General features: G+C 30.2%; 1 protein-coding gene across 1 annotated transcript; it reads left to right on the forward strand.

Moving 5' to 3' along the window:
• Window positions 1-11,769: 11,769 nt before the first annotated feature.
• On the forward strand, window positions 11,770-12,913 carry LOC137808183 (uncharacterized). Its single transcript, XM_068609163.2, has one exon. It carries the CDS (start codon window positions 12,015-12,017, stop codon window positions 12,657-12,659), a length of 645 nt encoding a protein of 214 aa, XP_068465264.1. The 5' UTR covers window positions 11,770-12,014; the 3' UTR covers window positions 12,660-12,913.
• Window positions 12,914-13,053: the final 140 nt, after the last annotated feature.

The following is a 13,053-nucleotide window of genomic DNA, read 5'->3' on the forward strand; positions in this document are numbered from 1 at the left end:
AAGTTTTCAGATAATTTAGAAACTGCCAGTTTTTTTAAAATGATTGCATTTGTGGATTTACAGCATAATTTAGGGAGTTTCATAATTATCAAAATTATTTTGACATTCTTACACGGTTAGTCTCAATTTTGTGATGGTTTTGGAGAACCTAAAATTAATACTTGATAATTAATAGTCAAAAACTATATAAAAAAATCGATTAGACTCTTCTTCTAGATTGTAACTTTTCGACAACAATATTGAATTGCAAATCTCATTAAGTTCTCCGTGTATGTCTCCGAAAAGTTTGTTTCTTTTTCTATGTTTATTTTATAATTTCAATAACACAATTATTATTATTTCAATTATAATATTAAGTTTTACAATAAATTTTAAATAATTTAAACATGCATTTAATAAATTAGATGAATAGAAACAAACTTTATATTATTATTACTATTATTATTATATAAAACTGTATAAATATATTATTATAATAACAAAATTTATTATATTCATTAATTTTTTTAAATAGTCTAAAATACACTTTCTTTAGCTTATTTGGTGTGAGACAATTGCTCTTTGAGGTGCATTATGCGAGGTCTGGTTCTTTTAGCAAACCTTTTTATTCAGCATATCTAAGGATTGTTTTGAATTTTTAACATCCCCCACCATAATGACGACATTTTAATTAACTAAATGGATTATAGCAAGAAAGATCAATTGATCTTCTTATTTCTAGTAATTGAAGCCATTGTGTTAATGTGTACTGACTATCAATAAACAGAAATAATAGGCTTTAAAAAAGATTATGTAAAGTATTTTTTTGTAGTGTATTCCTTGTAACAGAAGAAAGAAACCATAGAAGCTTTCCAACAACATAAGGGAAGTTATGATTGATTGTAAAGAAAGAACAATGTATGATGATGGTGGAATCAAACCAGAGCAGAGTAAGGAATGCATCAATATACTTGTTTTCACCCTTTTTCATTTTAAACATCTTTTAAAAATATGACATGTAAAAGATCTTTCAAATATGAGAAAGAGTGAGATAGATTTTTATTTCGAGAAAGCTCGATAGAAGAAGGATAAATACAAGTTTGTAAGATTTCTAAATTTGAAAAAACTACAAAAGGAATTGAACATAATAAGGATTGGTACTATTAAGTAGTATGTCAATATTATGAGATTGGGAAGGAATGAGCAAAACAATAAAGACAAGTCTCTTAGAATCGAATCACAACAAAAAGAGAAGAAGATATATTAGAGAAAGAAAATGACTAAGTAAACTTATAAACAATTAACTAGAGATATGACTATGGAAAGAAGTGGAAAGGTGGGATGGAACAAATTTAAGTTAAAAGTAGAGGAAAGTGATACGAAGTGATTAAAAGGAAGTCATATCGAAAAACGAAAAATTTATATTTTGAATTATGAATCTAAAATATAATTCCTAGAAAGGGTAAAAATGGAGTTTCAATTTATATCGGGTGCTGCTTCAAATCATTGAAGTGCAGAATGCAATTTCTCCCCAAGACAATTCTCAACATCGATATCTTCCTACCAAAAGCCCAGAGTGAGCCATTCTAAATCAGAACCTTCAGGTGTCTATGGCCCGACTGGTAATTTCAGCTTTCTCTCATAGGCCCATTGTTAAAATATTTTTTTAAATTTTTTGTAAAGACAAAAGAAAATTATAATAAATATTTTTCTATTTTAATAATTATTATAATAATTAAATTTTTAATTATATGTTTTTTATTATTATTGCAAAGAAAAAATGGAAGCACGCTCCACTGGTTAGATAAATTGTTTTTGGTAACATGTAAGAATTTTTTGGGTTCTCCCATTAATTTTAGCTGATTCACTGTTTTACTTTTTTTTTCCCGGCCCAAAAAATTATCAGCTTAATTTGCGATAACCTCTTATCAGGCTTAAAAATTATCCAAAATATAAAACAAAACGAAGGAACGAGTCCCTAACTTATCATAAAAGAATAACTTCGTTGATAAAATTAAACATATCTAAATATGATTACAGTTCTCCAAAAAATAAATAAACTTTTGATTTTTAATTATACTTAATTTTACTTATTTATTTCATCTTTCAAACATCTCTAGTTAGTTTCCATTATTATGTAATACTATTGACTTATTTATGTCTTTAATAAAACTTTAAGTGATGCTTTAAAGTAGCCCTCACTGGTGTTTTGCTTAATATAATGTCACAGTATGTTATATCTCTTAATTTCTTTCTAAATATCGGTTAAAAATTCTATATTTCTATATTGATTAAAAATAAAAATATTTTATAATATATAAATGACTACATCTTTTATTTTATAAATAAATTTTATAAAATTAAATTAACTTCATGATATCAAAACATATAATTTAATTATTTAAAGTAAACTTTAAAAATATAAAATAGTAAGTGTTTAGTTACTTTAAAGTAAAGTTAAAAATAAGAAAAGTAGTGATTTCAAATATTACTATGAAAATTAAAAAAAGCGTTTTATAGAGATTAAAGCCATTTCTTTTTTGTTTTATAAGATAAATAATAATAATTTTGAATTTCAGAAGGATGATGAAAAATAAAATAAAAAAATTCAAATACTAGAAAACATATTTGAAATAATTTAAAAATTATAGTTAAGAGAAATTACTTGTAAGCTATATATTTTTTCTACACTTTTATATTTGGATTAGTTTAGAATGAGAGGAATTGAATTCATGTGAAATAAAATAAACTAATATTAAATTATACTACTTAAATTGGTTAAAATAAAATGAAATGAAATATTAAATATGATAAATGAATCGGATTAAAACGTTGTACCCACTAGTCTATCAATTTAGCAAACCAACGGGAGAGAGAAATGAGTTAGTTCCTCCATCTGTACTGTTTTTTTAAAAAATAAAAAAATATTATTATATTGAAATTACTGTATAATTTTTTATTAAGTCATTTAATATTTTTTAAAAATTAAAATATATTTATTATTCTTGTTAATTTATTATATACATTTAATTTCTTTAATACTGATAAAAAAAATATTTAAATTTAATTCAGACTAAATTGTTAATATACTTTATACTTTTAATTAAATTGCCTATTTAAAATACTTTTGGAAAAAAAATTAATTTTTTAGCACTTATAGGTTCTCTAACCCATTTCGAAACAGATCATGTTAAGATTATCCAGTCCATTTCAGTTTACAAGCCCAAACCCTTCTTAATATTTAGTTCTGGGAAATTGCTTTCTGTACCCAATGTTTTTGAACCCATGCCTATGTTAAATGATAAAAATATTCCTTTTAGTTTCTAAATAGGAGTGGGGATTGCTAGGAAAAATGTATTCTGGATTTGGATTTCCAAAATAAATTTCTAGATTTAGATTTTTGGATCAATTTTTTGAATTTTCCAGATTTAGATTTCTAAAATACATTTCCGGATTTAAATTTTCAGAACACATTTTCATATTTTTGTTTTGCAAAATTCTTTTGTCAACATATATTTCTTTATGGATTTTATTTTCTGGAATTTTAATTCCAGATCACAAAAAATCTATTTTGAATTTTCTCTTCCAAAAATATTTTTCAATTCCAGATTTTTACTTCTGGAATGTACGGTCATTTTGAAATTTCAAAATTTGATTGAGTGTAGCGTGTTTTTTTTTTATCAGCTTGAGTGTAGCGTGTAGGTTTAAAATAGTTGGGTGCTGAAAGCAATTGTCTTAGTTCTGATTGAATTCCAACCAAATAATATATTGACCCATCTTTATGATCTACCATATATAGTGAAATTTTATTCAAAATTTATGGCAAATTCTTCCAATACCTCCATATTTTTTTTAACTCTAACAATACTTTTATGAGTATAATGAAGAGTGGGTTACATTCTACATTCTACTTCATTTTCAAGTGGTAGTTGTTTGTTGTCACCGATGGTGAATGTATTCTCGTTCGTTTTCTTTTTTCATTTTTCTGGAAGTCACAAACCCAAAAAAAAAAAAAGAGGTGCAAAATTAAAGTATAAAACTACAAAAAAAAAATAGAATACAACATACTTTTTTGTCAACACTCTCACATACATTCAAATGATGAAACTGCTCCCTAAAACACTGCAGTTAGAGAAGATGAAAGTGTTACGGTTGGAAGGGAGTTATGAGGGTGCAAGATGCAACTAAGATTATTTAAAAGAATAAGGTTATGTTTCATTTAAGATTATTTTAATTTTTAAAAAAAAGACTAAAACCAAACTTTTCACCGTTAATATGAAGGTGAAGTATATAGGTGGAAGGAGAATTATCGAAATTTATCTATATCTATACACTTTTATATTATAAATTTGAAGAGTTATTTTATTTTAACTAAGCCACATTTTTATCTTGTAATGAATAATGAGTTTTCTTTAATAATAATTTATTTGTTTCTAATACTATTTCCTAATAATAAAACTAAATTTAAGGTGTCCATACAAATGGGTTGGCTATTTAACTACAACTACAAATCAAATTTAATAACAAACTTAAAAAGTTTTAATACTTTCTCTCAAGTTGGGAGATTAAAAACACAAGGGTGAGGAATAAATTAACTACAACGCAAAAGCATACCAATCATAAAAATTGTAATAAACTCACTATAGTAAGATGGATCAAGAATGAAGTCTCTCACAAAATTAATAAGGGAGCTTTTTTGTGCTGCATGTATTAGGCTCAATAAATAGAAAACATGGGATAAATAATAATAATAATAATAAAATTTAGATACATTACCATTTCGTGTTATATGTATTGTTATTCATTTATATTTAAAGTTGTATTTTTTAATAATATACATTTTATTAAATATATTTTATATTATTAAAATAAAACTTTAAATATAATTAGAAAACCATAGTAATACTTGTATCTATTACTACTATTTTTATAAACTTACTTGCATTAACGAAAATGAATGTTTTTAGGAAAAGAGACAACTTTGAAGCCTAAAAAGTTTTTAAGATCTCCAATAATTTCTAATTTGAAAATATATGTTTGTGAAATCGAAGATTGATTTGGAAATTAAGAATAATATCGTCAAGATATGTTGCAAATGGTTGATGAACTAACTAACACCCTTCGTAAAGAAAGATTTGTGAAGGATTATTTAAAATATTGTATTGTGAAATGATGGAAGAGGACTTGGAGAATCATTATTAATTTATCACGCATAAAAAATGTACAAGAATGATAAAATAAAAATGAATGATTTTTTTCGTCTTATTGATTTCTAAACTCTCAAGAGAATTATTAAGAATTCTTTACCCATAAAAAAATATAAAATAATAACAAAAAAAGATATGATTCTTTTTTTATTAATATCTAGGAGCAACTAATAAAATGTATTTATATACAAATATTGATAGTAAAAAAATACATAAATTAGATTGTTTGAGATTCGATGAGTATACAAGATTACACACTGTTAAGATTTTGTAATTAATATTAATTTAGGTTGTGTGGGATTGTTTCTCATGTATGATTGTTTCTCTAGTTGTTTCTTTAGTTCTAATTGTTTCTCTAGTTCCATCACATCTTATACACGTATGAATCTCACAAATCCAAACATTTAACCTCTTTACTTGAGTTTTCTAGCTGTGAATACTTCTTTAACTTTTCTCTATCTCTAAAATATATTTTTCTCATGTCGTATTCATCATAGTTAGTTAGAAAACGTGAGAAGAACAAATATATAGCGTAGTTCCATACACTTGGTGTTGCAATAAGTGTAGTGGATTCTAAATGGTTGAAATCTAAGTATTTTTCTTTTTTATTTGTCTTGGTTCTGTGAGTAGCTAAGAAGTGATACTTGTAGGAACTAATTGAAGGAAATAAGAGAAGGCAAAAAGTTGTAGCAACTGATTGAACATAATTGCACAAAATTGCAAAACTGATCTTATTCATTTTGATTTACTCAATCATATATATAATAAAATTTACAATTACTGAAAGCTCTATAAGATAGGAATACTAACAGGCCTATGAACTAACCATTAATGCAATATAACGGTAAAATAATTTAGAGGTAATAAAATCATAATTAATAATAATAAAATCTGAATTAATAACCAACATCCTCCCTTAATTATGATTTGGAACAACCTTTCCAAGTTGAGTCATGATATTGTTTTTCTCAATCGCCATCAATTCTTCATTCATAGTCTTTTGCCATTTGGGGTGTTGAATGGCATCAGCAAGTCTCACAGGTTCTGATTCTGCAAGAAAAGCAAAGTGAACCAAATCTCTATTGTCATCAACTTCATCATCAAGATTTACTTCGCAATTTTGAAGATGTACAAGTTGTCGTTGCTGCCTTCTTGGTCGCTCCATCATAGTTGCAACTTCAGGTTGAATTACAGCTTCAGGTTGAACTGCAGGTGCTTCAACAGTGATTTCATCTTCCACATCATCGTTCAAAACATAAATATATCATTTTTTTGAATCCATTTCAGTTGTTGCATTCCATTGCCATTCCTCATCTCCGGCAATGTAACATCACGCATGATAATCACTTTCTTTGTCATTGGATTGTACAGTTTGTATCCCCCATGCTTATATCCAATGAAAATGGTCTTCACTGCCTTATCATCCAACTTCGATCTTGCTGCCTTGGGAACATGAGCATAAGTAATCGACCCAAATACCTTCAAGTGCTGCACATTGGGTTTGAATCCACTCCATGCCTCAATCGGAGTTGTGTTAGGAACACTCCGAGTGGGTGATCTGTTTATCAAATATACCGCACATGTTACAACCTCAGCCCAAAAATAATTTGGCATACCTTTCGCTTTAAGCATGCTCCTCGCCATGTCCATGATTGTTCTATTCTTTCTCTCAGCAACTCCGTTGTGTTGAGGTGTGTAGGGACAAGTTATGTTATGTTGCAACCCAAGTTCTTCACAGTGCCTCTTGAATTCATTAGACTTGTACTCACCTCCTCCATCACTACGCACCATCTTAATTTGTCTGTCACTCTCTCTTTCAACAAATGCTTTAAATATTTTAAAGCAGTGGAATACCTCATCCTTGCTTTTCAATACATAAATCCAGGTTTTCATTGAAAAATCATCAATAAAGGTTAAAAAAATATTTATTACCTCCAACTGATGATATGTTCATCGGGCCACAAACATCTGTATGAACAAGCTCCAAAGGAAATTTTGCACGCCAAGGCTCCTTAACAAATGGTATCCTGTGATTCTTTCCAAAAATGCAAGCCTCACACAATTGATCAGGATGATGAATATGGGGTAAACCATTCACTAAATTTCTTTTGGAAAGATTTTGCAAACTCTGAAAATTTAAGTGCCCAAAGCGTAAATGCCATAACCACGATTCATTATTCACTATTGCATTCAAGCACTTGAAATCACCCATATGAATATCTACTGGAAACATGCGATTTTTTGATAAAAAAAGTTTTAAGAATCAAATTACCTTTTTTATCAAAAATTGAGAATTTATTTTCAACTATGTGCATCACGTAAGTAACCCTTTTCTGCCAGTTGTCCCACACTCAACAGATTACTTTTCATGTCAGGTACATAGAAAACATCATAGATGTACCTGTGATCACCATTCTTCAATGTAATAAGAATTTGCCCTTTTCCAATCACCGGAACGAACCTGCCATCACCGAATTTCACTTTTGTGCGAAATGAGTCATCCAAATCTACAAACAGCTCCTTCTGACCACACATATATTCGTACCACACATATATGATTCGTGCAACCTGTATCCAAATACCAAGTCTGGTTGTTTGGAGTTTCATTTGATGTGGTTGTCATTAATACTTCATGACCCTCTTCATCTTGTTTGTGATTACTATCTTCTTGAGCACAATTGGAAGCATGATTATCACCTTTTGATATGCACTCATTTGCATAATGGCCACGTTTATGGCAATTATAACACTCAACATTTGATTTATTATAAATTTCTCCTCGTCCTCCACGACCACGTTCCCCGCGCCAAGCGCCTCCATGGTTCTGGCCACCACGACCTTTGCTGAAATAGCTACCATGTTTATGATAGGAGTTACCAATTGAGGCTTGTGCTTCTAAAGCCTGTTCAATTAGTTTTTCAATCTTATTGTCATTTATCCGCTGCTCATGCGCTCGTAGAGAACCAGACAATAACCTTACTGTCATTTTTTGAAATGTCATTGGCCTCTTCAATTGCGGTAACAACATGTTCAAATCTGGGAGTTAAAGATCTCAAAATCTTTTCCGCCTTTCACCATTGGTCTTCATCTGATTTGTCAAGGCAATAACTTTATTTATATAGACATCAATAGTCTTTGTGGTTTCCATCTGCAGCAGTTCATATTGGCGTCTTAGGATTTGAAGACGCACCCTTTTGATCTTATCATAACCTTTATAATTGGTTGACAAAATTGTCCAAGCCTCACTAGCAGTTGTTGCTCCTTCCTTCTATCTGCTCAAACGTCTCGTCATTCATCCCTTGATGGATGAGATACAAAGTCTTATTGTCCTTCTTCTTCTGATCACAATGCGCTACTCGTTGCGCCTCAGTTGCATTAGCAGCTAATGCAGACACTCCACTCTCAACAACATCCCATAACTCATGAAAATCAAACAAAACTCTCATTTGCACACACCACCGATTGTAATTTTTTCCATCAAGGATAGGGACTGATAATTGGGTAGAGTTCATGATAACATACGCTCTCAGTTGTAGGATAATTGAAGGAAATAAGAGAAGACAAAAGGTTGTAGCAACTGATTGAATGTAATTGCACAAAATTACAAAATTGATCTTATTCATTTTGATTTACTCAATCATATATATAATAAAATTTACAAATTTACAATATTACTGAAAGCTCTATAAAATAGGAATACTAACAGGTCTGTAAACTAACCATTAATGCAATGCAATATAATCATAATTAATAATAATAATAATAAAATCTGAATTAATAACCAACAACACTTTTTTACTGAAATACTCACAAGGGTGTTAAACAGACTTATTTGTCTTTTTTTTTTATGTAATCTTTTATAGTGTACTAAGGATTGGAGTATGAGTATGTAATCTTTTATAGTGTACTAAGGATTGGAGTATGAGTATATCTGGTACTTCCATTTTTATTCGTATTTTTTGTTGTTGATAAAAAAAATGAAACACCATAAGAACACAAATATTTATGGTTGATTCATAGCTTTAAGATTTACATGTATCAAAATAGATTAATTTTAAATAAATTATAGATATAAATAAGTTATGTTTTAAAATATGGATTTAAATAGAAAAAAATCATGTTTTAAATTACAATTCATTTTTTGATTCATTTTTAATATTAAAAATGGTATTTTAATATATAATTGTTATTACACGCGCGCGCGTTTTTTCTGAGTTTTCCATAGGGACTTTATTTTATTTACAATGTTAATAAGAGACTTAAATCAATTTTTATTTAAACAAAAGTTAATTGAAATCTTAATTAAGAGATTACATAATCTCTATTGAGAACTTAACTAAAATGCATTTTTTTTTTCTATTTTCAAGTTCACGTTGATACCTTCATCAAAGAAATCGAATTTAATATTATATGACCCAGTGAGTTTCTGGTATGCACTATTATTCAGAAATTTTGACATGATTCAATCGTTATATACTGAGACAGGTTTCAGAACTAACAATTCCTATTTTTAGGATATGACATGTTTTTCTTCGGGGAGTACAGACTCAACAAATATATATATATATAGCATGTCAAAGTTAAGAAATAGTACAGCACAGACGCAGACACAAACGCTTCAAAGGAATTCCCGAAAATAGAAAAAAGCAGTTAGAAAATTTATTACATGTTCAAAAATCTAGCTATCTACTAACTGTATCAGTTTTAACTATTTTGAAAAGAAAAAAAAAATAAAGGTTTGACCATTTGGGAGAAATTGATTGTTCCTTCGTAATACGATGTATAATATTTCATAGAGACCTTGGTGCTCACAGTTATTACCTGGGCTTAAGATAACGAAAGGAATTGATGTTTGTAGTGTTTATAAAAGTTGTTTTTGGCAATTAGAATATGAAACTAATTATTATTTAATAATATTTGAAGCTAGGCTTAACAAGTTGAGTAGTGCAAAGGAAAGGATTAGTGAATTGTGTAATTAAGAGAGGCATGTTTAGGTTGAAGGTAAAGCTGTAGAAGTGGATCGACACAAACAATGACAAGAACGTAAGATGGGCGTTTCTTTGGTGTGTTCACAGGCGAAGAAAGTTATGTCTGAAGTGTTTCTTTATGGGGGTGTCTTTAATTAGTTGTCCTATATATATCTGCATTCAATATAGATCAAAGGGTCAGAAAGGGGAATGGGATGCCAATTAAATAAGCAACAATGCCACTCACTCCTTTTAAAACATTAGTTAAAAATATTTAATATATATATTGAGAAATATATAAATATTATTTTTATATATTCTCGTATAATTTTCAACAATTTTTTTCTACCTTTAAATCTTTAACACTGTCCTTTTGAAAATCAGTCAACAAGAAGATCGTCCATATCTTGTATGGGGATAATGGCTCGTTACTTCCCCTTTTAGCTAAGGAACTTTGCTTCTAGAGAATATTGTTTATTTACAGTGCCAAACATTCACTTCACATACCAAAATGAGTGATTTCATTAAAAATATTCTCAATTTAGAGTATTTTTTAAAATGTTTTGTTAATATGTATGTTTAGAGTTTTAGAGATAATAGTATAAAATTGGCAAACATTATTAGATAAAAATAATAATAATTCGTTATATTAAAAATATATACTGTTTTATTTTTATATGTTTAATATAAAATTTTAAATACTTCTTAATTCTTAATTAACCTCCTGGAAACACTCCTTACATGAAACTTGTATTTTATAAAGGTTGCCGAGAATTACCACGGTGTTTCAACAAAGCAATGAATTTAATAGATTTAAAAATGCATCATCATAAAATATGATAATTTTTTTCATGACATTTATACTTTTAAAAAGTACATTGTTCGCTATTTTTTAGTCATTAGTACTATTTGTTTACTGAAAATTAAACTGATAGTATATAACAGTATAAATATTGTGACTTTATATACACTCAGAAGGATATATATATATATATATATATATATATATATATATTAAACATACCATTTTTTATTGGTTGATGGTGTACAAATATTTATATTAAAAGTACATAGAAATTAAACTCATAAAAGACATGGCGTTTTTATTTCTTATGGTTAAACTTGTTAGTCTAATCTAGGTGCAGACTCTAATTTTTATTTTATTTTTTTGCAATTTCATTCAACTGTATAGTTTATGCTACTTGAAATAGGTTGTAATATCTCTAGTATTTCTATATTTATAAAAAAAAAACTTATTGTTCCCCCAGTTGTTATATAAAATGATAAAATTAAGCAACGAAACAACATTTTTATCTGCATAAAACAGACTACATTTTAACTTCAAGATAACTCCAAATTTTTATTATACGAATTTATCTTTTATTGGTGGTTGTTTGGGGGCGGGGAGATTAAACAAGTGGGTGAGGGAGCGTCTGAGAGAAGGCGTAGAAGGCAAAGGAAGGAAATTGTCTATAGCAGACACGGTAATTAACATGTGTGAACTAGCATTTAAAAGGTATTACTAATAATTAACATAACTATAATGTAATGTTTATATAGAGGATCCAAATACTCCGTGTCAAAAATGGGTGATGCATTCGATTGGGTTACCCTGCTAGCTACATATATATTTAACGAATTTATATATTTTTGGTAGCTGGCCATCTCCAATTTGTTCATTCCCACATCGACCAACTCTCCCATTACTTATCTATCTATCTATCTTAAATGTCAGTTTCAGTACCATGGCTGCAGGGATTGCCCTTGTCTCCGTGACCAGATCCAAAATTTGTACCATCCAAACCCTAACTCCACCACCACCACCACCTCTTCTCCTCCCTTACCCTCATCACCGTCTTGGATGTGGAATCCAAGGGACCAAGAAGATGACTCCTGGGAGGTCAGAGCGTTTGCAGAGGACACCAGCAACATCATGGGCACCACTTGGCCTCCGAGGTCCTATACCTGCACCTTCTGTAGAAGGGAGTTCCGTTCAGCACAAGCCCTCGGTGGCCACATGAACGTTCACCGCCGTGACCGAGCTCGCCTCCACCAAGCCTCACCCATCAACCACCACCAGCATCACCACCCCATCTCCTCTCTCTCCCGCTCACACCACTCACCCTCTTTTCTCAACCTCTGTCACTCTCCGGACCCTCTTTCAAATGGTGGGGTATGCCTCTTGTACCCCTTCCCTAGCCCTAACACAGCTCCATTCTCCCCTCTTGGCCACACCACTAGTTTCAATAATGCATGTGCTGACTCTCCCTCTTCTCTTTTCTCTCCCTCCTCTTCCCTTTCACACCCTCCAATGAGGGTCCCAACTTGCTCAAATGCCTCCTTTGATTTCGCAGTGGCGCAGCCTGCCACAGGCAGGAGGAACGCTTTCTCTTCTTATTCTGGGAAAATGGAGCACGAACCCGCAACCTCCTCCGCTCATCATGCCCAACACGAGGAGCTTGATCTAGAGCTCCGTCTGGGAAATAGATCAACATCAACGTCATGAGAAAACGATTGGTTTATTTTTTATTGTTTTGTGAACCACGTGAGGTGCCTGTGAGGAAAGATCAAAGTCCAAACTCCAAAGAAAAGAGACCTTATGTGCTTGTGCTTTGCTCTCTTTTACAGTATGCGGTGAGAGATGACTGAGAGAACTACTGTAATTTATTTTTTGAAGACACCATGTACAACTCTCGTATATTATAGCTGAAGTTCTGATGGATCTTTTGGTTGAATATAATTTTATTTCATCTTGCTCAATTTTTTTGTAAGGATCCCAGTTCTTGATTCATTCGTTTTGTTAGTATGTGGTTGTTTTGCGAAAGCTGCACCTGAAGGAGCTATATGGTGGGAGGGGATTGGAATGGAAGGAAGGAGAAGGCATCGCATATGTAACTTCA

The sequence above is a fragment of the Phaseolus vulgaris genome, chromosome 3 (assembly GCF_051622355.1).
Source record: "Phaseolus vulgaris cultivar YP4 chromosome 3, ASM5162235v1, whole genome shotgun sequence".
Taxonomy (NCBI): domain Eukaryota; kingdom Viridiplantae; phylum Streptophyta; class Magnoliopsida; order Fabales; family Fabaceae; genus Phaseolus; species Phaseolus vulgaris.